The sequence below is a fragment of the Hirundo rustica genome, chromosome 4, assembly GCF_015227805.2.
Source record: "Hirundo rustica isolate bHirRus1 chromosome 4, bHirRus1.pri.v3, whole genome shotgun sequence".
Classification (NCBI taxonomy): Eukaryota; Metazoa; Chordata; class Aves; order Passeriformes; family Hirundinidae; genus Hirundo; species Hirundo rustica.
The window spans coordinates 59,030,858-59,057,112 of record NC_053453.1 but is presented as its reverse complement, the minus strand read 5'-3'; the positions used below and the strand labels follow the sequence as shown (position 1 = coordinate 59,057,112).

General features: G+C 37.5%; 1 protein-coding gene across 2 annotated transcripts in view; it reads left to right on the top strand.

Annotated features, from left to right (window-relative positions):
• IPO8 (importin 8) overlaps positions 1-26,255 on the top strand; it is a 47,409-nt gene that overhangs the window by 1,621 nt on the left and 19,533 nt on the right. For both annotated transcript variants that reach the window (XM_040061788.2, XM_040061789.2), the window contains exons 2-18: positions 6,698-6,779; positions 8,832-8,988; positions 10,241-10,399; positions 11,349-11,505; positions 12,796-12,885; positions 13,281-13,375; positions 13,931-14,015; positions 15,921-16,055; positions 16,900-16,999; positions 18,648-18,724; positions 20,008-20,124; positions 22,370-22,459; positions 23,117-23,282; positions 23,908-24,068; positions 24,510-24,635; positions 25,276-25,342; positions 26,016-26,150. In XM_040061788.2, coding sequence (XP_039917722.1) covers positions 6,698-6,779; positions 8,832-8,988; positions 10,241-10,399; positions 11,349-11,505; positions 12,796-12,885; positions 13,281-13,375; positions 13,931-14,015; positions 15,921-16,055; positions 16,900-16,999; positions 18,648-18,724; positions 20,008-20,124; positions 22,370-22,459; positions 23,117-23,282; positions 23,908-24,068; positions 24,510-24,635; positions 25,276-25,342; positions 26,016-26,150 — 1,999 coding nt within the window. The remainder of the gene's footprint in view (positions 1-6,697; positions 6,780-8,831; positions 8,989-10,240; positions 10,400-11,348; positions 11,506-12,795; positions 12,886-13,280; positions 13,376-13,930; positions 14,016-15,920; positions 16,056-16,899; positions 17,000-18,647; positions 18,725-20,007; positions 20,125-22,369; positions 22,460-23,116; positions 23,283-23,907; positions 24,069-24,509; positions 24,636-25,275; positions 25,343-26,015; positions 26,151-26,255) is intronic.

Genomic DNA, 26,255 nt, shown 5'->3' with positions numbered 1-26,255 from the left:
CTGGAATCGAGGCATACCTATTTTTGTGTAGGCTTCCTGTCACTAGGTGAAGCATGATGTATCTGACATAATGTGCTGATGCAGTGCTGGGTTTGACACGACTTTGGATGAGGGGAACAAAAGTGCTCCTGAGCAATGTTACTTAACGTGGGACTTTGACATCTTGAAGCTTTTTAGTGCTTTTGAAGCGAGGCTTCAAAGCGATGTGTCAGACTCCCCTCCCGTGTATCTTACGGTGGTGTTGACATGTCCCTGTGTTCCTGCAAGTGCTGGAATCCAGGTGCTGTTCTAGCATTTATCTTGTTCTAGCAAAGGGACCAATCCACCAACCTAACAGAAAATTCTCTAGCAGTAAGTACCCGAAGTGGTGGCAGAGCCTTTGGCTGAGCAGAGCAGGAGTCACCTTTATTCTGTGTCATAGTTACAGGGATGCTGCTCTTGAGACAGGTTTGGGAGTGTTGAGGTAAAACTTGGCTGTGTGAGCTCATCTGCAGTGTACGTTGGCATTCAACTTTGAATCCAGGTAGTGCCATGAGCTTCCCAGACACTGCAAATCCTGCTAGTGCACCAAGACAGTGTCTGGCTGTAGGCACCTCAGTGCTGTACTGGTACAGAGCCTTTTAGAACAATATCCTAATAGTCCTGACTCTACAGTTTGCTTTCAATGTAGAGCATGGGGAGTAGAGTTTACATGAATGAAAGCTTTTCTACCTGTAAGAAGATCCAACATGTTTGAAAATGCTTCTTTCTCCTCTGGATGTTCCTGCACCTGCATACAGATATACCCAAATCAATGAATTTGCTGTCTGCCTTCTGGATTATCATCTAACTGCATTCAGAAATGGAATCAGGATTCCTTTTTTTTTTTTTTTTTTTCCCCCTTTTTATATCTATTAGAAGGCTGCTTGTGAATTTTCTTACCATTGTAGCTAGAAACAAGTGTTTTTCATCCAAAATTTGTTTATGGTCAATTTCTATCCATTTGTGCCAATCTTACTTCTAAACTAGAACAGGTTTCTTGGTACCCTCTCTGACACATTTGTCAAAGGCTGATCCCCTAGAGGCCTGTTTTTCTAGCCTCAGCAGGCTATGTTTCCTTTGACATATCATAAAACTGAATTTATGAAATCTAGTAATGGGAGCACAGCTCTTCTCTGCACTGGTTTTCCTTTGAAATAATCTTTCTTGTGGAGTCTGGTCATTTGTATTTGCAGTGTTCCAGAAAGTCTTGCTGCTAATACCTCACTAAATACTAAATCTACAATTGTCTTCTTTGTGTCCAGCATCTAAATGTTCCTTATCACGCAATATGCCAAAGTCCCTTGATCCTTTGTTGTTGTTGTTGTTCTTCACTCAGAAATCTCAAGTTTTTAGGAGAAATTCTGTCATCCTTGGGTACCTGACTGTGTACTTTGGCCTCTTACCCTATTCTGTTTTTTTTGGTGCAGTTTTATAGATCATTCAGTTCTTAACAGGATTTTTCTGATCTTTCTCCTTGGTTGATGCTACTTCCAAATCATCAACAAACTTCACTGCTCTCTATGATCTGAACACAACTGTAAATGTGGGATTTATTTGAAATCTGATTCTTGCTAAACTAGAGCAGTAATTTCCTGCCAGGTCAGTGTCTATGTCATGTAATTGCTGTCATTTCCCTTTTAGCCTCTTGGGTTTCTAAGTGTACACTTCTTTCCATCCCCCATTTTTTCCTTTTGCCCCCCTGCCCTGCCTTTTTTTAGTTCAGCTCTGTGATGTAATTAGTGTGCACTTGATGATATTTATCACTCACATTGTACTTAGTAGAACAGTTAGTTATTCTACCAAGAAATATACTCAGTTTGTCGGTATCTGCTCCAGGCTGTTACTCCTGTTACATCTGTCTCCTGGATTTCAGGGACTTTTGCTGGGTTTATTTATTTATTTATATTATGGTTATATACTGGTTTCATGTGCCAGTTCTTGCAGTGCTGTGAAACATACTGTCTGATTACTGAACATAAAGAGTCATTCTAATTCCAGTTCAGATAGGATTTCCATACAGTTTTTATGCATTATTCTTCAGTGGCTCATCATGTTGCAACACATTCCTTTGGCATGTAGCAAAGAAGAAAACAAGAACTCAATTGCAGAAATACAGTTGGGCTTTTTAAATGTTGAGTAGGAGTTACATAATTTGGCTTTGACAGCAACTGAGTAGCAGTGCTGGAAGAAGTGTGAAAAGATTACCCAAAAGCAGAGAAGTCCAGAATAAAGTTTGGCTTTTTTCCATTTCTTTCCGTGTCTTTGTTGAGCTGGCTGCCATAGTAGGCAGGGATCTTAAGGCCACTCTCAAAGTGCCAGTGAGCACCTCATGATACCTAGAGGGAGAAATCTGAGACCAATTTGATGAGGAAGTTGACTTGGATAATTATAAGTTATGTGGAAAGTGAAGTTTCTTTGATACTGGATGAATTTGGCAGCAGATCCCATACAGGGAAGAAATTCGGGTGGATTCTTACACAAGCTTATTTTCACCCTGTGAAAACACTTTGTGTTTTCCCTTCCCCACATAGTACCTTTGCATATAGGCAGGGCATGAAAAGTGTCCTTTGAAGTTCTGGTTTGTTTTAACGACTGTCTGTGACTGACAGTATTTAAAAAAACCAAGAGTGAAAATGCTATTAACAACGGCAGAAAGTTTGCCGATGGAATTTCTAAGTATACATTTTCAGTACACAGAAACAGAAAATAAAACTTGGTAAACCAGGTAGGTGAACATTTGGACCAGATGTATTTAAGCCATGAAATTATCTTTGTAAAAAGTTAATTGCTCATGAATTCAAGGCACAACTTTCTTCTGTGTATTTGTTTTTGCAAAGATGCGGTGCCTTGTTTTTTCAGTGATTTTTATGTGCTGTACTTGTATTCAGAGGTATAAAAATGATGTTTACGAATGGTAGAGTAGGATGATCTGGGCTTGCAGAACCTGAAGGAGACCTTCCAGATTTCCCATATCCATTGTCCTGATGTTTTGCAGGGGAAGAAGCACCTTTCAGTGCCATTCTGCACTTGGGTGCTGTGGTTGCCATCAGTACAGGGGAAGGCTACTGACTCTTGTGGTTCTGGATCAGTTGTGGTCTTCAAATGTGACAGCAAGCAAGACACAAGAATAATGCTTCATGAAGTGGTGAAAACCTGGGAGCCAAATCTGAACTTTAGATGTGAAGAAGTATTTGCTTCAGTAGGGTTCATTTGGGGAGATTTTCATCTATTTTTTGCTACTTATCTCTCCTTGTATTCTAGCCCTTTACAAGTGATAGTCTTCATCTTGATGTTTTTCAGTGGCCCATCTGAGGCTCACTTGGCTGTCATATGTTCTGTATCTAATCAAATGGAAGAGGAGATAGGCAGATAAAGATGTGTTCTCTGATCTTTTGAAGCCTGGAGCTGTGATGGTGACGCAGTGAAGGATACATTAGGCCAAAGGTGAAGGAATAGAGTGCAAAAAGCCGTGCGGCTGCAGTGCACAGATCCTGAGACAGTGGACACAGATGGAGTGACATGCATGGGTCATACGCATCTCATCTCCCTGGCTGTCAATTTACCCAGTTATGCCTTCCCAGTATTCTGTGCTTCTCCCAGTATAACTGCTAGCCTTGCACACTGCTGTATCCCATCCTCTTAATCCCAGTGGAAATGAAATGAGATTCTCTTTTAACGCTGATAAATGCTCTGATCTAGGATTCATACAAGAACAGCCTGTGTTTGACACAGCTTTAAATGAATTGCTCTTTGTAAGTACTCAGTGAAAGTTTGTTTTTCAAAAACTTTCATTTTCTCTTTCAAAATAAACATATGCCCCAACGGATCAGCACTTTCAGAAAAAGTTGTACCAGATCGCAGCAATGTGGGTTCAGGGCAGTGTAATTATTCACCAAGTGCACAAAGCACCGTGCTGTGTTGTGGGAGTTGTGCTGAAGGTCTGCTTCAGCCATCTGGTGCCTCCCTGCGGCTCCTGGGCATGGCTCTTCAAAATCAGCAGATAGTTTTGTGTTCCTTCTGTGGCACTGACAGTATTCCCGCTCTCCTTTTGTTAGGATACAGCTTCAGTGACATAAAGAACTGACTTTTTGAAGTCATGCAGCTCCAAGGTCTCTTTTTCTTCCATGTCCATTTCCACATTGCAGTGTATACCTGACAGTTGCTCTGCACCTGCTCCTCTGATAGGTTCACCTTTGCTGATGTCCGGAGCAATGCAGGGAAGGGTCACATCCCAAGATCACAGTTAGCATGACAACTAAACAAATGAGAATGTGCTGGTATAGGAAAAATGTTGCTGCATGCAGCTTTTTAAAAAGTCCTCTGTTCTAAAAACTGCAAACAGCATGTAATTTTCCTGACCCGGGTTTGTTGCTGCACAAATGAGCAGGATGTAATTTGAGCTTCACAAATACAACAGAATCGTGTGTCTTGTTTCTAACGTGGGCTCACAGTCTCTGTTGATCTCCACAGTTTTCTTGTTTCTGATAATGAGTAGTAAAAAGAGCCATGTAAAAATGTAAATTACGGGCATGACAATAATAGGGAACAGAAGGATTTAATGGGCCCGGCGATCTCTGTCGGGGCGGTGGTGGTGAAGTGTAAAGACACGCACATAGCGCTGTGCTGGTGGGGATGGGACCCCCTCGGGGATACTGCGCCTTCCGTCTGCGTAACAGCGCTTTTGTCACCGCGGGTGCCTGCTGAGCGGATCTGGCACCGAGGCAAATGACCATATTTGTGTAGATCCTGGCAGAACTTCAGGGAGAGCAGTTGTACGCCGGCACGAGTGGTACCCATAAAGCTTCCTGAAGTAGCAGTGATTTTAATGTAGATTCAATAAAAACTGTGTGGACTGGGAAAGGGAAATAATATTGTTAGCACTGTGTCCAGCCTAAATGTGGTACTGGTAGGATTGCAGCAGGAAACCAACACCAACAAAACAACCCCCAAAGCTGCATTTTTAATCAGTGTGTTTATAGTAGTAAAGGCTTTGTAGATTGGGTCTGAGAACAGTATACAGGCACTGTTGAGAACGGAAAGGACAGTCAGAGTTCATGCATGGTTTTGGTTTTCTGTGCTGCTGAGATTTCTCATGCTTTCCTTATATCATTGCAACTTGGGTGTTGAGTGCTGGAGGATGCTGCAGTTGACTGTGGTCCCGTCAAAACCCACCAGTGTTGTCCAGTCACTACTGAAGGGCAAGCTTTGTACTCCAGGGTACTGGATTAAAAGGTGGTATTTGGAATCCAGTATGCTTCAACCAGTTCAGCGTGTCTGTAGATAAATGGAGTTCCTGTGCTGGATGTTACAGCTTTTACTTTATTTGGAGCATTTCTTAGGGATAATTAGAGTTTATAAAGAAGGAAATTGTGGGAGAGTATGCTTTTGATTTGCCACTACTGCTTTTATCTCAGATCTCAGATTACTCTATAAACATCAAATGAGTCTCTGAGTTAGAATTACACTATCATTACAGTGAATAAAATGAAGGCCAGAAGTTAAGTGATTTGGTAAAATTAGTGAATGATAGTGTCGCGATGCAGCTGGGACGCTTCGAGATCATGAAAGCAGTGTAATTTTACCTTGTTACGGATATGGTAGATCAAAGGACTGGGGACATGAAGGGCAGAAAATATCTTTTATTTTACAGCTTTCGAATGTGGCAGAGTTTATGGGAGGTTGTTTTATACTTGTGTTTAAAGCCCAACTCTGGGAACAACCACAGAACTGCCAGGCATAATCTAGTGGGAGGATATACTATAAAAGGAGAAATACAGAAAGCTGCTGCCATCTAGCCCCAAGAAACCGCTCCCTTTGAACATAAAACACATGGATCCAAGGGATGAGAGATCTGACCTACCAGTACTGATCTGCCAAGGCTTAGTAGTAACTGCACCATGCTGACTCAGTGATTCCTCGCTGGAGGAGCCCTGGTGGATGGCAGCAGGATAATGCTATCGGATTGTCACATCTTTCAAATCTGGTGTGCTTTGCTTAGAAGTTCACTGAACATTGTTTTCTCTTTGAAATTCTTCAGCTGCATGGCTGATGTTGTGTTTGAAAAGTTCCCATGAAGGCTGTGGGTTTTGAAGTATTATCTGCCTGCACTTGATTTTAATTAAAAATGTTTGTCCCACTGTTTCCCCAGTTTTTATTGAGATACACTATACATCTAGTTTGCTAAAAGATAGTTGTCTATGGCTAATGCACATGGTGTTTACACTTGAAAACAATTCTAAAAGGTTTTTTTTTTTAAATCTCTTTACTATTGCTGTTCTGCCATGAACTATTTTGCAAATAAATGGCATGTATTGGTGAAGCATGTTAATGTCTGTTTGACTTTCAGAGCTAAGTTGAATAATTCAAAGACAGGTATCTAGTGCTTTCCTCTACATATTCTTAGAATTATTTAAATATTCTTTATCACTAATCTGTAATTGAGAACCTTTTAATTTAACTTATTCTACCCATGTGCTGTTACATGCTTCGCTTTTACAAGTAATTATTTGGATTTGTGCAGATCTGGGTAAATTCAAGTCCTGAAACCTTTCATACATCCATGAGAAAGATGCAAAAGCAGTGCAAAATCCTTAGTTTGTATTTCTCATTCAGCATTTGCTAATATAGTGTATTTTAAACATAGTGACATACTAACTGTGTTGTCTATGTATTTCAGTCCTATAAGATCATCAACTTTGCTCCAAGTCTGCTGCAAATCATAGTATCCGATCAAGTTGAATTTCCAGTGCGTCAGGCAGGTGAGATAAAATCCCTTGTTCTGTTTTCTTTCAGTCAATCTGTTACTTGAACAGACTCTTGAAATATAAGTCATTTCGGGTTTGTTCTGAAGGAGGAAATGAAAAGGATCTCTTTGCTATTTCTTTCCATCATGAGGGTCAGATAAAACCATGGGTATAGGACAGAGTATGCTTTGGCTTTCCCTGTGTGTATAGTGATCCCTACTGGATTGCTGTGATACTAATATGAAAAAAGCATGATTTCTACTCAAAACTGAGAACCCTTATTATTTTTCCTGTGGTGCAGAAGTAATGATGCCAAGACAAGTGTGAATTTAAAAATAGAAAGGGTATCACATTTGAATATATGTTTCTCTATTTGAATCTCTTTTCCCTGGAAAGTGAAAATTTCTGAAAAATGGAAATAACTCCTTAATTCATAGATCAAGGGTAGCCACATACACTTAGTCAGTATCTTGGTGACTTAAGTAGATACGAAGGAAGGTCACATCACTGCTGAGTTGCACAGTTACAGTCTGAGCATGTCTGGAAGGATTGCTCAGCTGTGTGTGCGAGTTCAGGTATAGAGGTGCAGTTAACTTTAGGCTATGCATTTGTGGAAGATCAGATTCTAAATTCTCATAATCCATTTTAACTACTCCTGTATAATATTTTTGTCAGATACAGAGACTGTTCAGGTATTTCAGTAAATTGATTAATATTGTTACATTCACAGTTTTGTTTTTATCATGTGGAACAGAATTTCCCATAGAAGCACTGTTGGGTTTTTTTTGGTACAGATCCCATTAATCCCCTGAGTGCTTTGGGGTGTGCTGACATATTCTGTTTGTCATGCTGGCCTTTTATTTTTTCAAAGATAATCCAACTTTGAATGGTGTTGTTAGTTCATTCTGTAGTAAAGTTTGAGGCTTAATCTAAACTCTGTAAGGTCATTTTTATAAATTAATCTGTCATTTCAGTGTCATTCGGCAAAAAAAAACCCCGTGTAGAATGTAATTATTTTTACAGAGTAGGGGTGTAAAATGGAAAAGTACATTTAAGTCATATTTGCAAGTCAACAGATTTCCCTGGGAATTTTTTAAAAGCCGAGAATTTGTATAACAACAAGATCTATGGACAAAATAGATTAAAGTCTTGGGCTGGTCTTTCACGACCTGTTTTCTTGTCTGTCTAGTCTGGCATGTCATAGACAAAGAGCTGTTTTTCCTCTTGCTCCTATAAAATGTTTTACACACACGTTTTCATACTTTGCAATTTGTTATCACCAAAAGAAATGATTGTACCCAAGGATATCTTATTTATATTTTAAAACCCTAGCTAGTAATCAACCAAAGTAGTGTACAGGCATAAGAGTTTATTGAGAACATTTCTTTAATGCCTCATACCATATTTCCTATGTTTCCTGAAGAATGCCTTCAGGCATTTTAGTACTGATGCATAAATGCTGCTTTATTTTCTGTTGAAGATTAACTTTATTTTTCTTCTTTTTTTTCATGTGAGACAGAAGGGAACAATTCAGAGGGATTATGGGAAATCCTAATAGTGAAATAAAGCTTAGGGAATTCACAACAAACATTTCTCTCTGAATAGAAGGTAGGCCACGTGCCAGTTTCATACTGGGCATTTCCCCAAGCAGAGTGTCCCATCTGTGTATGCAGTGATTTGTTTACATGAGCCTTCCAAAACTTCACTTACTGAGCTTGAGTCGTTGTTTTAGAGAGGAGTGAAAACACAGATAAGTACATTTTTGTTGGCTTGTTTAGGATGATGGGATATTATGTTCATATGGAAGGCTGCTGGAGTAAAGAGAGAACTTTGATAGATGTGGATGGAAATACCCTGTTCTGATCTGGTGCTTGAGCCTGATCTTGTGTGAAATCATAAGAAAAACGTTTTTCTAACTCAGCTGTGCTCAGTGCCCATAATTGTTAAGAATTCAGGTGATGTTTTTCAGTTGCCTGTTCACCTCTGTTCTACTTTTAGCTGTTCTACCTGTTGAGCACTGAGCAATGTGTAGTGTTAAACTATTCTTTCTCCACTGTTTGTACTTAGCTGCCATTTACCTGAAGAACATGGTGACGCAGTACTGGCCGGACCGTGAGCCACCTCCTGGAGAAGCGGTTTTTCCGTTTAATATTCATGAAAATGATCGTCAGCAGATTCGGGATAACATTGTAGAAGGAATAATTCATTCTCCTGACCTAGTGAGGTACCTCACATTGCACAGAGGTGGTTCTATTGGTCAGGTTTTCAGACCTGCTGGTCTGGATGTTGTTAATGTGGCAATCTCGATGTTTTGGGAGATGAGACAAGTACTTTTTTTGCAAAAGTAATAATAATCTGTTTACAATTTTTCATGTGTGCTTGTTTTTCAGAAAAGTAGTAACCTGGCAGTGAGCCCTGTGATGTGGTTTATCCTCTAAGGGTGCTGTTCAAAGTGTCTTGTAACACTTGCTGTAGTGACAGCTGTCTGTTTGGCTGATTCAAGGCAGAGAGTACATACACGGCTGTCTGCAATATAGACAGGGAAACACTGTCCAAGAATCCTTTTTTCTAGTAGCCCCTTTTCTTAAGTATTTCATCAGTTTTTTTGTGTGTAACCCCAGTATTTAACTATGTATTAGGGTTCTTGATTTTAAGGTATTAAAAGAATGAAGAATTGCGGTTCTGCTTTTGCTGGAAGAATAGTTAAGAATCACAGGCACACTACAGTTTAGGATTGTTCACTCCTTTAATTAAAGTGAGGCTGATAGGATGGGAACTGATATTTTCTGCAGACTTTGTTTTTTCATTGCTTAGCAGAACTAAAAGTATTTCTCCAGAGGTTTTCTAGTTCATTGCTGCTCACTGACTTTTTTAGTCACACCTCAATTTAGTCAGTCAACAGTTCTGCCTTGCCTCACCATCGTGAGTGTCATCTAAAGGTGTGTGGCAGGAGAGAAACAGTAAGATGTTCTTTTAACTAATTGGCTCTCCCATATTCTTTGGATGTAGAGAAAGTGCTGTTGTAGAAGATCCCAGGAAAATTATAATTTCTTGAGGAACCTGTGTGTTGGATCATAACACAGGCCATTCTTCAATGAAAACGTAGAAATTTATGTTTTTGTGGTTGCTTTCAGCTTGATAAGCAAGATTCATTTTTCAAAGCACAAAGCTAGCTGGTTTCATGAGCAATTAATTTTTTTAAAATACTGCTTGATACATGTGAAGAAGAAGGAGGGAGAGAAAAAAGTAGCTAAAATGTTCTGAAATTACTTTATTCCTTAAAGTTTAATCTTGTTGGATTTTTTCCTTGCTTTTCCTCTACTACTTCCCAGAACTCTTTGAGTGCTGTCAAAATATATACAATACTTATGACATGATATAGATATTGTAGCCAATAAACCAAGATTTGGGATTTATCCTTTAATTTACACTATGCTACCACCTTATTGACTTATATTTTTTCTCCCCTGCATTAGAGCCCAGCTGACAATGTGCCTCCGTGCTATCATTAAACATGACTTCCCTGGCCATTGGACAGCTGTGGTAGACAAGATAGGATACTACCTGCAGTCTCCAAACAGTGGGAGCTGGCTTGGGAGCCTCCTGTGCCTCTATCAGCTGGTGAAGACTTACGAGTAAGTTGATGTTCATCCCTAGATGGTACTTTCAGTCTGAGTTGATTACTGAAATTGACATTCTCACCAGCACTGGTAGTTCTACAAGGGAATTCAGAGAGAAAATGGCAATTAGTAATTATCTTATGCTTCCTTTCCTGCAAATAAGTGAAAAGTATTCATCATCTTTGTATCATTAGTGAATTGAAAGCAGAGCTGCCAGCAGTAATCTGTATGAATTTACTGAGACTTTTTTCTTGAGGCTTTGTACTTTTGATCTGGCTGTAAAAGAAATCCTTACGTTTATAACTTCCTTTGTTTGAAGATACCCCAAATTCTAGATGTATGAATGCAAATTATTTTCTGCTTGTATGTCATGAATACAGTACTGTCATTGGCATATACTTCTATTGCATATTGTTACCTGTAGCATCTTCCTGGTAGTCTAAATCTACAAAGCATAAATTAGGAGCAGAGTAGTGGGGCTTATCACTAATTTTCGTTTTTAATTGCTTATTGTTAGAAATATATGTATAAACCACACAAAAGGAATGTAAATGGAGAAAGATAATCTTTTCCAAAGTGAGGAATTGTCTTTCCCTTTCAATGGCTTTTCACTCCCATTTGTTCAGCACCCAGCTTGGGTTTGGCATTGATATGAAAAGCAGAGAAGTTCAAGTCCCTGCTCCTGTGAGGTGACAATTCAGTAGTATAGAACAGTAGTTCTTCTCAGTAACTGCCTTTGTGTAAGGCAACATTTGTTGTTTTCCATTTTTTTATTTATAGGTATTTTTAGTGAATTTGCACAAAGGGTTCAGGTGGGGGTTAGAGGAGGGGGGAGTGATTGAGCGTGTCCTGGCTCTTATTTTTTTATCTTTTTTAAGGCACAGAAATTAAATTGTTGGTGGGGAATAGGCATTACAATCTCGGGTGTGTAGATCCTGGACCAACATTTTTGTTTCCTTTGCAGGTACAAAAAGGCAGAGGAGCGAGATCCTCTCATAGCAGCCATGCAAATATTTTTGCCTCGGATTCAGCAGCAGATGATCCAGCTTCTGCCTGATAACTCCCATTACTCTGTACTGCTTCAGAAACAAATCTTAAAAATATTCTATGCTCTTGTTCAGGTTGGCATCCGTGTAGGGGAAAAACAAACTTTTACTTTGCTGGGTGCAATGACCCCTTCCAGTACATTCAGAGGTGTGATTGAATAAGAATACCCTTTTGGATGGGATAAGTCATGTACAATAAATAGCTGTTACAGAAATAGGATATTTATAGATTTTTCTACTTTGAAGCTGCTCACATGATCGCCCAGATTAAATTTTTAATGAATATAGGGTGCTTCTGCACATCATATCTGTAAGCTCACTAGGGAAGGATTCCTATTTTTATAGAGCTGCACATAGCCTGATATGAACTGTATGGATATCTAGACTGTGTGGTTGGCCTCTGAAAGTGTCAGTAATGAATATTGTAGTGTAATTGTCAAGTGCTGCACTTCACTAGGAGGCTTTTCTCGTTATCTGCTGAAAATCTGGCAGATACTATGTATTGAGGTGCATACACTTCAGAGAGATGGGTTTGGCTTTTACTGAGATGAGTTGGGTGGAGTACTTACAGAGAATCAGAAACCGAACCAGATCCTTCATGAGGAACAGCCTGAGAATTCTTACTGTGTGTTAAAAAGCTAAAATAGTTTGTTACTAAATGGATGGAGAATTTAAAATACCAAGATCCTATTTTTCTTTTCAATAACTTGCCTGAATATCACCACTTCTCTTTGGATTTTGTAGAGAGGTGAGGTTTACTGGATAGTAGCCAGTTAGTAGCAAATCGCTGGGTTGGAAGAGACCTTCAAGATCATCAAGTCCAACCCAGCCCTAACACCTCAACTAAACCATGGCACAAAGTGCCACATCCAGTCTTTTTTTAAGCACATCCAGGGATGGTGACTCCACCACCTCCCCAGGCAGACTGCACCAGTACTTTATCACTCTTTCTGTAAAAAACTTTTTCCTAATATCCAGCCTTTACTTTCCTTGGCACAGCTTGAGACTATGTCCCTCTATCAGTAGTGGGTACATTTTGCTTGCTAAAATGTTATTGGTTTGCCCAAACCCTGTAGTACTGATACTGCTGTGGTCCTAACAGGTACCCGGGCTGTTGTGAAGAGGAAAAACAAAGAGAGTTGGCAAATTCTTAGACCAAGGAAGTTTCCTCAAATTATATCTGCTCAGAAATTCCTCTTCAGATTGTACCAAGAGAGATGCAATTAGAGTAATGTTGATGTGTAACCTAATTGGTTATAATTTTACTTAAAACTTCATCTTCCTTACAGTATAACTACTGCAGAAAGAGACACCTTTTGTAGAAAAAAATAGTATTTCATACTTTCGTTTTTTCCCTTACTGCAGTATGCATTGCCCCTCCAGTTGGTGAATAACCAGACTATGACTCAGTGGATGGAGATCTTCCGGACCATCATTGACAGAAATGTACCACTGGTGAGTTTTAGCTTTGTAAAGACCTCTGATACTCGTGTGTTGGCATTTGAGGAGCAGTCAGTGTAAAGATTTTCTAAGTGTTCAACTTAAGTTCTTATCCTTGGATTTTTGAGCCAGAGTGATGTAGTATTCAAGTGTATCTGAGAATTTGCATTTTTAAAATATGCGTAACTTTGAAATTAAAGTACGGGCATTGTGCAGGTATTACACATACACATTATACTGGCTAATTAGGATAATTGAAAGCTCCTGAGTGTCATATATAACTATTAATGGGATCAAAGCTTTAGTCCATGCTGTGTGTTTATATTAGTTTACTTAGCAAGGAATGTTTAAAGCATAATTGCTCTCAACAAATGACATAACTAATTTAAAACAAGTGTGTTTGTTTGTAGGAGACTTTGCAGATTGATGAAGATGATAGACCAGAGCTGGTGTGGTGGAAATGCAAGAAGTGGGCATTGCATATTGTAGCTCGTCTCTTTGAACGGTAACAAACTGATTAAAACCTAGATTTGCGTTACGAGTCTGTACCATTACTTTGCATGCAAGTAGAGAAGACATTTGACCAGTTAAAGTCACGGAATAGGTTTTCCTGCTGCTGTGCTTTGCCTTGCACTGGCGCAACCACTCGTCTCAACTTAGTGGAATGATTTGACTCCCTTAAAATGGCAAGAAACTTGCCCCACAGGAAAAGTAAATCTGTCTAACTATGTATTTATTTTGCTACCCCCAGCTACAAGTGTTTATATTCTCAAACATAAAGGCAGGGGAAGGTTTGAAAAGAAATCCATATACATGGAAGTTACAGAGCTTGTGACAAAAAGTCAACCATGTTTCCTTGAGAATAATAACCATAGGATAATTTAAGAAAAGGGGACTGAGGTGTTATATGGGAAAGGATGGCATAGAAGGAACCTGTGGTAAAGTTTTCCTTCGCTGAAGTGAGACCACTCGGGGTCCTTTATGGCTTAGAAAATACTGTATTTTCCTGACACTACAGACTTCTCACAGTGCAAATATCTGTGTCCTTTTCCTTTTAAAGATATGGAAGTCCTGGAAATGTGACTAAAGAATACTTTGAGTTCTCCGACTTCTTTTTAAAAACCTATGCTGTGGGCATACAACAGGTAAGCACAGTTAATTTTTTATGAACTGCATTTTTTTTTGACTGAGGAAATGTATTACTTTTTAACAGTATGCTTGTATTGGGGTTCATTTATTAAACAAAACTGAAGAGTCTGGCAGGTTTTCTATGGAGTGACTGAGAAGTTCTTTAGAACTCAGTGCTGTACAGCTGAGGTATAATAACACAAATTTTGAGCAACTCAAAAAACCCTGCAGGAAAACTCTCAGAAAAGGTGAGTGCTGATAAAATGGTATTGTCGTCGTGTATAAGCACTCTAGATACAATTGAGAGGAACACTTTTGGTGCAGTGGCCTCATTTCATAGAAGGGTGTATTTCCAGGCCTGTCTTTCCCAAGTGCTTTTGCTGCAAGCAACTTAGGCACACTAATCCAATGATACTATTTAATGTAGGAAGATACATCATATTAGTTGTCTGGAGAACAGCAATGAATGTTTATACCTGGAAAGCATGTTAGATGAAAATATAGCCTAAATTCACTGTTTGCAAGGAAATTACTTTTGTTAGGGAATGTTAGCTATTTGTGTTTAACATGGTGTGTGGAGACAGTTCAGTTCTGATAAAGTTGCTGAACAAAATTACTTCTCTTCATCCAGTCTGACAACAGACTAGTTTATCCATCAGGAAGAGCTAAGGAGCGGAATGGTTGTGGTAAGGCTGTAAATTAAAAAGGGAATATCAGCCTAATATCTGTTCTAAATTCCTTGCAGTATGTAACTCCTGAGTGGAAAAACAAACTCCCATGGGCAATTATAATTTGAAATACTTAAAGTTTGTCTGTTAAGGTATTAAACTATGTTGCAGAGGGGACAATTTAGCTTTCAAGATAAATGTTCTGGATGATCTGCACGTTTTTTCAATTTCTGGCTCTTAAATAGTGATTTATCATGATTCCTTGCAGAGTTAGTAAGAATTCTATTGTGAATATTACATTACTAAGCTTTTGTTACTTATTCATCAGTTGGTAAGTGCTGACATTGTGCTGGAGTCTGTATAAGGCAATTCTTGTCTTTGGAGCATTTAATATAAAAGACTTAACATCAAACTTCGTATTCCTAATGGAGGAGCTATATTCAAAATAAAATTTATTCTAATGTTGTGAAGAATTACAAAGCAGAATTGTTCTGTTGAAAGCATATTGACTTAAAATTTTGTTATGCATTGCCCTTGGTTTTTGTTGTTATTCATGTATATGCCACTTCCTTACACTTACTAATAATTCACCTGCCATTAGTGCAGATTAGTAGCTTTGTACTTGTGTTTTTTTCTTAGTAGAGGAGACTTTTATACCAAGGAAGCTTTGTGTGAGTTTATAATAGCATGCCAGGTGATACTATCTGATGGTTGCAATAGGTAATTGAAGTTCAAGGGTTTGCAGCTCTTCTGGTTCAGAGGCTTAGGTGAATCTATTTTTCTTTCTTGGTTTAGTATTTCTATTCTCATCACTGTTCTTCCAAAGTAATTTGCCTTCTTTAGGGACCTGTCATTTTATATGAATGCAGATGCCATGTAGCAGGTATAGAAGCCACCAGTTTGAAAATCTCACTGCCTTTTCCTTACCTATTCCAAATTTTGCTGAAGCCTTTGTATAGTGTGAGGCTCTCACTATTGAAGTATATCTTTTGTTTATAATCACAAGTGATCATATGGTAGGGCTAGTAGTAGAGGTGGATGTCTGCATAAATGTTTGCAGGATTAGAACCTTGATATTTAAATTCTTTATGGTTTTTGGTTCAAAGGCATTATAATGATTTCTAATGCTAGAACATCTGCTGTAAAACTACTTTATCTGTTCATGTATATTCACTAAGGAAGTGCACTGCATGTTTATGCATGAGACAGAATTTTCAGTCTTCATTTAAAAATACCAATTTGTCATGTCTTTAGGTTCTCTTAAGAATCTTAGACCAGTACAGGCAAAAGGACTATGTTGCACCACGTGTTCTTCAGCAAACATTGAATTACCTGAACCAAGGGGTGATTCACTCTATAACGTGGAAGCAAATGAAGCCACACATACAGGTCAGTGCTTAAAACCCAGTCATAAACAATGCATGTCATGAGAGGAATTAAAAAACACCCTGCAGCCTCCCAAGTTTTGTGTTTTTAAAGAAGGTTTAATGAATCATTCAGCAATTAATCTGGAAAATAAAATAGCATTTCTACGCAAATGTGGTTGTGTTATGCAATATATGATTACCTTTTATTGCAGATAATGTTAACTCAATCAAACATTCTGTTCCATAAGCTCTTTATTTTAATTTTTACAGTCTGCTAGAAACTGTAAAAACCAGTCTGTTCTGGCTTTTATTAGTTACTGGTTTTCAGAATTGTCCTAGATTTTTGATTTTACTGCAAAGATATTGCACAAAGAGAATATTCATCTAGAGGAGCTAAACCTTCTTTTAAGGACACGTTTTATAAGTGAATTAAGAGCAAATGAGAAGTGATCTTCCTGCTCTTTTATTTTCATATATCATAAGATCCCTTTTGTAGTTAGTTAATTCCTTGACTTTTAAGGAGGAGGACTCCGAAATGCATTCTCATGTTAAGTATTGCGTTGGTGATTTCCTTCTGCAGCATGTAATATTCTGCTGTGTACAGACTATGTCCTGAAGTGTATTTTGTGCACAGTAATGTAATATTATAAAGATTGATTGTATAATTACTGCTGTTGTCTGGGACTGTTTCAGAGAGAAAGTACCTATAATACTGTGAATTTGTTTCTGGTAGACAAAAGAGTGCTGCTTAAAGAAATGTAACTCTCTAGAAAAATAAGTCTAATAAATTAGTGCATGGTGGAGGGCGGCTGTACTGGAATTTGATTTTATGTGTACTTACGTGTATTTGGCTTCTCTAAAATTAGACTATAACAGAAGAGGTGATATTCTCTTTGATGTGCTACAAAGATGAGGATGAGGAGCTCTGGCAAGAGGATCCATATGAATATATCCGCATGAAATTTGGTAATTTGGCTTTATTTTTATTTTTCATCGTAACTGTATCCTGTAGTTCCAGTGATCAGCATGGCCACTGTAATGTTTCTCTTCACCTGAACAATAGCAAGAAGAAAACTTTTTTCTTAAATGTCACCAATCTGTAGTTAAAAGCGGGTCAGATCAAATCAGATCAAATGAGTTTGGGCCATTTCGCTGGTAGCTTTGAAGTAAATGATTCTCTCAGGTTTTTTTCTACTTCACATGTGCTCAGAGCAGCCCAGACAAACTGGCTTGATCCCTTGTCAGTGGCCGTTTCAGACTCCTGACTTGCAGGTGTGCCAGCTGTCTGCAGGTTCCTGCAGCTCTCTCTCTGACCAGAAGAGGCCTGACTTACTCTTTCCCTGTTGAAAACTGCCAAAGCCTTCGGTGTTTTTCTGCCACTTACTGCTGCTCAACTGTGAGATAATTAGATATATATTCTTTCAAAAGACACTCTGCAAAATCTTGGTAATAACACGTAGGTCCATATTATGAATAATTACATTTATTAAGAGAGTCATGTCATTGGAAAGGAGAAGTGTACTTTAAAAGTACAGCAATTTTAGCTGGAAAACTCCTGCAAGCCAGGCACCACAGAGATATATATGCAGCATTTGGGAAATTTTAATTAGTGGATTTGGGATTAGTGTATGTGAAAACAGAATTTAAATATTCATAGAATAATTAAAAATTAAAAATAAAAATTAATTACAATATGGTATTGATCGCTAGTGTATAAATACATCCTTGATTTTTGGTGGGTGAATTCTGTTCTTTCTATGTAAGCAGTGAATCATATTTTTATGTGTAACTGAGGCAGTTAAGTACAGATTCAGGCTGTATCATGGAAGGTAAAAAACCACTCAAAGTACATTACACTCAGGTGTCCAAGCACATTAAATGGAAGTTTAGTGAGGCACATTTTAGTTTGGAACAAGAATTCCAGTGGTCTGGTAGTATTTCCTAATGATGTTTTGTCTTAAAGTTTTCAGGAAAAGTTAGTGTGTAATTTGAGACACATATTAAGATAGCATTTTAAGAGCTTTAAGTTTGATTCGATTTGTGTGGGGATGTTTGGATTAGAGCATGTTTTCAGCACAGATCTTTTTTTTTCAAGATTTAAATTATACTTTCAATATGAACAGAGGAGGTTTAGTTACACTGAATGAAACTAAAAAATTTGACCTTTCAGCAGATATAAAACTACTCCAGATCTAAGTAGATTTTATGTAAAAAAAAGTTTCCCATGAGGTTTTAATAAAATGAAGTCAAAACTGTGTACACATGGTATACAGATGGTACTGGAATGTATTGTTGTTCTTCCTATAGGGGTTTTAATTAAAAAAAGAGACAGGATTTTTCATCCCTTGTATATGGTCTCAAAAGAGCTAATGAATAAATAGCATATTCTTAATTAAGGAAATGAGGAGTGGCAGTGGTTTTGGAAGGCAGGAGAAGTAAGGTGTGTGACATAAGCTTGGGTCTGACTCTTTAACCACTAAGTGAAGACAATCGTGTCAATAGTTTTGAGGTTATACTTTCATCCAGATCTTTTGATATCCCAAAACCAAGATGGTTTATAAAAAAATTATTATTCAGAAAAGAATTTTTATGCTTCTTTCTTCCCATTTTTTAGATGTATTTGAGGACTATGCATCCACAACAACAGCAGCACAGAATCTCCTTTACACTGCTGCGAAGAAGAGAAAAGAGGTATGAAATTAGTGGCTTTTAATTATTTGAATGTTCCTTAATAATGTTATCTCCCCCTTAGATTTGAATAACGTTATATTCCCCCTTATGCCACAGGAAGCTAGTCTTGATAAATATACTTGCTGCTCCATAGTCAAATGTTTCCTGGCTGAACGGTGTCAATTTGGGGAGAGTTAAATTGTGGTGTGTATAGATACTATGTGGATTCTTCTTGCAGATTTAAAATGCATCTGCCAGATATAAAATGGGTTGGAATAGATCTGTTGGAATAGATTTTCCCAGGTTTACAAGCAGCCTTTGTCAGAGCTGTTCCCAGCATCACAAACTATAGCAAGAGGGAAAGTGGACCTGATCCTTATTAATTTTCACTGATGCTATATAAAATCCTCCTTAACAGCAATGAAATTAGCAAGGACAAAACCCATTTCATGCAGTTACTCTTTAAATGAGGATGTAACTTTTCTGTAGATCTTTCTGTATTTACAGTGACCTGTACAAAAATATCCAAGCAAGCTCTGGAAAGCACAGTTGGCTAAAAAGGCAAATGTTTTCCTAGGTTCCATATTAACATGTAGTGATCATGGAGCTCCATTTCCAGGTGGATTTTCAGAGAACGGTTTTTACATTAGGTGGAATATGACCTTTCTATTTTTTTACTGTCAAAACAGTTCTTGTCCACTGATCTTCCTTCTCATTTTCATCATTTGTATTTAGACTATCAAAATGGCATGTTGGAAAAATACATAATGGATGTGGAAATCACATTCAGCCGTTGGTTTTGCCAAGAAACTTTCCTAAGTCTAGTCAACTTCAGAAACTACTGCCAAAATCAATAGATCAAATTAAGTTTATGATGTTTTAGTCCAAGCTCTCCTTGAAAAAAATGCATATATTTTCATACATATATGTACATACACATATGTATTTATATTTAGGTGTGAGACAAGCCAGAAAATAACTTTGGGGAAAAAGTGGGCGAGGTGCTGTTTGAGCCTCTAGCCTTTTCATCGCCTTTTTTGATTTGCCTCAAGACAGTAACAAAAATGCTTACTGGCTATTAGTAATGTGAAATTTCAAGGAGATTAATCTAATTTTGACCAGTTTGGCTAAAAAGTTGAAAATTCTGAAGTTTTATAGTTTAACTATTGAAAGATGCTACATTTAATACCTCACATTGCTTTAGCCAAGACAAAATTTCTTCTTGAAAATGTAATGAATTTTTTTAAACAATGCCATTAAAATAACTTTACTGAAGGGGATTGTGTGTTTTCTGTCCTGCATAGGTATTACCAAAAATGATGGCATATTGCTACCAGATTCTGACAGAGCCAAACATTGATCCGAGGAAAAAAGATGGAGCTTTGCATGTTATAGGATCCCTAGCAGATATTTTACTGAAAGTAAGTGGGTAAAGAAATTTAAAAAGCTTGTAATTCTTGCTATCAACTGTGATTTAAGATAAAATAGTCTTACTTTATGAAGTATGACTAGCCCTTAGCCATATTTATAAAATCTGTAGAGAAATTGCGCTCTGATTGCAATCAGAATATGAGCGTCTGTTTATTTAAAAATATTAACATTCTTTCCTGGGTTTTATATCACAATTTTATACACAGATTTTCCTTCTCATGTTTTTCCAAAGCTCTGTTTGTTTGTTACACAACAGTCCCTTGGTCCCCTCCTGCTTTACTAGTAAAATGGAAGTGTTAAGAAAGCAAACATGCATTCCATCATCAACACTGCCTATGATTCTTTATGAAATTCCCCAACAGCCTGTGCTGTTATGGGCTTCTTCTGGTTCCAGGAAAAGGTTTACTTAACATGTTGCAGGAATGTTCTGTCTAGCTTTCCAACTTTTTCACTCATCAATATGTGGCTTTAAGTCTTATTTCATCTGCCAGTTGGGAGTTTTGAAAGAAAAGCTGGAAAGAACAAAGAGCCTTCCTCCATTTTTTTATAGACAAAATCTTCAGAGTTTTGGGTATTTTTCTGGAATCTGAATACAAATTTAATGCATGCTGTTGCTCTCTAATTGATATTGATTACAGTTTGCCTGGTGCTTTTTTAGATGGTAGAGTCCAAAATATGCTTTTGCTTCATGTCAAAAGTGATTGCCAAAATATTATCACTTTTAGCACGAGAATGGTGATCTTGTGCTGGGGGCTTCTTTTAAAAAATAATTTATTATATTTTATCTAAATTGTCTCGCTGTGCAGGATGTCTCTTCATATTACAAGCAACATCTTACCAGCATTTACCATCTGTTTTTTTTACCAGTCTATTTTCTGATCTTAAATCCTGAAACATCAGTAACTTTTGCAGAATTTTTTAGATTATTTTGGATTTTAGTTGCCCTTCCTCATGCTGGAGTATAACAGTGAAAGACGATGACATTGTATTGTGAGGAGACTTTCATGTTAACGTATTTATCTCTGTCTTCAGGGAAAAAAACAGGATTTGCTCCAGAATGCTGCTCCTATTTGAAATTTTCAGTCCTGAAACATGAGGTTATGTTGTACTTTATAAAAGGATAATAATGCCAAACACTGCAGAGCCCTTTAAAATTTGAATTTCTTGTGTTTGGAACTTGACACATTGAAACATTCCATCAGCTGTTTCCATATAAAATCTGGATTTGTAAGTGCTTTCTGGCTTTTCTTGAGCTGAGATACAGAGTCTAAGGAGCTCATAGACACAGTGATCTTGCCTGAGCCACCTGGCTCCCCACAGGAGCTCCAGTTCAATGCCTGCAAACTTCTGGCCAGTGTGCACAAAGGAACAGCATTTTCCTTTCTCTCTGTTTTTTCTCTGCCCAGTTCTTCATCCAGCTTTGCAAAGGTGGGGGAATGAGTGTTGAAAAAATGCTGTGTGCATTGGTGAAATAAAGTGTGATCACATAGGATTCATGTTGTATTGAGTGTCCCATTTCACCCCCTTCTGTCTCAGCCACTGAATTGTTCCTCTGCATGGTAACAGCATCCCTAGCATGTATCTTTTCTATTACTCTGGGACTGTAAGGGAAATCTCAAATCTCTGTGTGGGATCTAGCTTCCTGTGAGTATCTTGGAAGTTGCTACGGTTGGAATAATGAAGAATAACTCTCATCCAGTATCATTCTCCAGTTAAGGAAATTTCTGTCACAAAGGAATTAACTTCATCCATTAATAAACATGAAATACTGATGTAGTGTCCAAAATAGTAAGTTTTGATACTGAGAATAACAGTAGGTCTTTTGAAACTCAGATCTGTTCCATACTAAGCTCTTATTTATCTTCAGGTATGTATGTACTCCTTTGTAGGAAGAGTGGAAGTTCTAGTTTATTGATCCTTGTTAGCTTTTAAGAAAAATCAGCTAGAATTAATTGCCTTAAATAACATGAAAATTCCAGTTTACATGTTGTAATCAGTAATGCCAAGTTGAATATTATATGCACAGTTCTTTCACTTACCTGGTTTTGAACTTGCTGTGCTTTTTGGGTTGGTTCTCTTCAAGGTAAGGGATCCAGTTCTCTTTGTGGGAGGATACCTTTATTACATAGACAAATAATTGTATTTCCCATGGTTGATATTTGAAATGCATTATGGGCTAGAAAGAAGTATGTAAAATGAATGGTCTCCAAAATTAATTTTTCCTTACTCCAACAGAAGAGCGTCTTCAAGGATCAAATGGAGCTGATGTTACAAAATCACGTGTTTCCCTTGTTCATGTCTAACCTGGGGTACCTCAGGGCTCGAGTAAGTTCACCTGTTACATCAAATCCAGTATGTGCCAGGATCCCTTCCTTTGTGGTTCGATTTCATTCTGAAAGTTACTGAAAGAAATTAGGTACACGCATAGTAAAATTTAATATAACATTCTTGTGCAGTGTTTTTTTCATAGCTTTGATTTTAAAAATGGTTTTTCCGTTAAATGAATTGATGGAGGGTCTGTGTTTTATTGATGTTCATGTCTCAAATCAAACTTGAGAATCTGAGCAGCAATTGTGGCCATTTTTCATTAGCAGAGATGGCTCTGAAGTGTAGGCAGGATTTCCACAAGTACGTAATGTCAATCTGAGTGTTGCTTGAAGAAAATCCCCAAGTGCCAATATCAGTCATGGACAAACAGTTTTCATTGGTTTTTTTTCTGACTTGATTTCCCCCAGAAGGACCAAAGCTATGAATGCAAATTATGTGCACACTGAATTTATTGGAATTTGGAAAAGTATAATAAAGAACTGCTTGAGTGCAATACATGTGTTACAGTTAATGAAAGGACATGCCATAATCAAGATCAAGAGGAAAAGAAAAGCAATGCATGCAAACATGGAGATAGCTAGCATTGGTTTTGACTCAGTTAGAAATGCTTAAAATTACCATTATCCCTAACTTGCTTCTCTTTTTGCCTTGCAGTCCTGTTGGGTACTTCATTCATTCAGTGCTTTGAAATTTCACAATGAGCTAAACTTGAGGAATGCAGTAGAGCTGGCAAAGAAGAGCCTGATTGATGATAAGGAGATGCCTGTCAAAGTAGAAGCAGCCATAGCCCTTCAGACCTTAATAAGCAACCAAGAGCAAGGTATGTGACAGTGATTCATCACCTGTATACACTGACCTATTGATTTTTTGTCGAGACAAGGAGGTTGGTGCAGATTTATCTAAACATTTCTGTCATTTAAAGACACAGGTTTCAGAATATTTTATCATGTTTAGACAGATTCACTTGCTCATTACATCCCAGAATTCCAACTTCAAGTTTTTATGGCACAAAAAAAGTTAGAATCAGCATGTTTGTTTTAATAAAGTAAATATCACCCATCTTTGGCTTTTTTTTAGTGAAGTTTTAGTGAAGCAGTGCGCATGTTTAAAAATGAGCACTGCTTATAGATGAGAGCAAGTCATATATATATATATGTGTGTGTATGTGTATATATATATATGAGAGCAAGCTTTTATATGAGAGCAATCCAGCAAAACTGGATTTTTGCTGTCGGTGGCATTTCAATATTGCACAGTTTATTTACTCTTTCTACAAGTTACGGGCTATAAAATTGCCTTGGGTATGTTTTTTTGTCTTTTTTATTTCTTTAGTGAATTGAAATTAGAAATCTCGTTTTGTTCAAGAATAGTCAGCTACCTGGCAGTTTGGAGATGCTGTGTATTTATGGATAGTGGATTTCACCCAGTTTCTATTGATCTTTTAGCCAAGGAATATGTGAAGCCTTATGTAAGGCCAGTGATGCAGGAGCTCCTGCACATTGTCAGAGAGACAGAAAATGATGATCTCACGAATGTCATCCAGAAGATGATCTATGAGTACAGCCAGGAAGTCGCTACTATTGCTGTGGATATGACTCAACACCTGGTAAGAGGAATAGTAAAATACCAGTCCAGTCAGAAACCAATGCCTAGTTTGGTAAACATTTAGTGAACTCTGCTTGAAGCACACACTGTTTAAAGTAATCTTTATAAAAGTCCACTTGTAGTATTTGCAGTATTTATGTTTTTTTTCTGTATAAAGCATCTTTAAAACCCATAGATTTTTCAAAGATACTGATTTGTGTCACTGGTTTTAATGAGCCAAGCTCAAACTATTTAGCATTTCAAATGACTTAACACAGACTTGTAAAAGAAGAGATTTTAATTTGCTGTGTTCCCCTTTCAAAAGTAGCAAGCGTATTTTTCAGTGTTGACAGCTCTTACAGATAAGGCATTGCTGCTGCTGCATTGACTGCCTTGGTTTTGAATGACAAATTAGAAACACGGGTTTGCTCTTGAATGTCAAGTTGGTTGGTTTTGTTCACAGGCTGAAATATTTGGTAAAGTACTTCAGAGTGAGGAATACGAGGAAGTAGAGGACAAAACGGTTATGGCTATGGGCATCTTGCATACAATTGACACAATCCTGACAGTTGTGGAAGATCACAAGGAGGTGAGATTTTCCTTTGTGCTTGCCTCCTTTCATTAAAGACAGCAAACACTCCTGTGTATGTTGCATCACTTGGCATGAACATGCATTTACTACAGCAGGATGGTACCAAGCCATCTCTGATGGATTTAAAGCCTGGTTTGCTTTTATGCTTCGTTAATTGTTTAGTTTTCAACTTCAAGGGAATTTATGTCCCAAGGGTAAAATTGTTAACCCTTACTTGGTAAACACTTCATTGGAATGTGCTGGTTTTGGTTGTGGTAGGGTTAATTTTCTTCACAGTGGCAAGTTGTATTACAATGTTAAAGTAGAACTTAAGAAAAATATTTTGCATAAGGCTAGTTTTTTACAATGATGACCCATATCTCTAGTCTACCCAGCAATTTCTTGACTAGAATTCCTAGGAATTGGTCTCCCAGATCTGGCACAATATATGTCCACATATCACTTGTTCAGGGTAAAGAGGTTCTTTCCGCATCAGGGAGACTTTATTTCATAATATTGTGATTGTTAATGCAGCATTGAAAAAATGATGAAAGCCTTTTTGATTTGAAGAACTTCTCAAACTGAATTAGTCAAATACATTTATTTGATTGCTGTATTTCTATTTTTTTAAATTGACTGCTCTATGTTTTTATTTCAGATCACTCAGCAGCTCGAGAGCATTTGTTTACAGATCATTGGCCTTGTTTTGCAGAAACAAGTTATAGGTATGTTTTAGAGATATGTAAAAGCATGTAAATTAATTGTTATCTTCCAGAACAGAATTTCATCTTTTTGTGTGTGTTTCTTTAAAGGAAAAAGTCATTATTTTATTACTGTAATTTGTTTCTCCTGTTTCTCCTTTCTACTCTTGTAGATCAGGAGAAACAAATGATTCAGATTGGCTATTGTGTTTTGGAGGTCAAAAGCTGAAGATTGTAAAAGCTGTTCTGATTATAATTCTGGCTAATTTTGTTAAAGGACAATGTCTACAATTACATTAGTCTCTTATGGACATGGTCTGAAATTAAATTACTGCTTTATCAGTATGCTACACTAAAAGTTACAGTTTTGTGATAAGGCCTTGCAGAAAAAACAAAGGCTGAGAAAAAAATATTTTTCAGTGAATTGATAAGAAGCATTGTCTTTAATATGCTGCTGATGTATTTTTTGGTGTGTATTTATAGCGGAAAACTATGCATATTATTGTAACTATAGCCAACATAAGGCCTGTCTGAAAGAGTCTTTTACAATTTGCTTTATTATTCTATGAATGATTTAGTTTCCAATTGCTGTCTTCTAGTTGTTAAATGCCTCAGGAGTCAGTTTCAGATTTCAAGGTATTTGCAAGTTAAATTTATTTTGTAAAGCACCCTGCTTCAAATTGTTTACCTTTTGCAGAGTTTTATGAAGAAATTCTGTCTTTGGCCTTCAGCTTAACATGCCAGATGATTTCACCTCAGATGTGGCAGCTTTTAGGTGTTCTGTATGAGATTTTCCAGCAGGAAAAGCAGGATTCCTTTGAATACTTTGCAGGTAAAGTCACTTCTGTTCTAATGATGTTTTTACTGTTTGAGAATTCATCTCTAAAACCCACCCTGATAAAGGGTTGCTTCCATTTAGTGTCTTGGTTTAAAATGA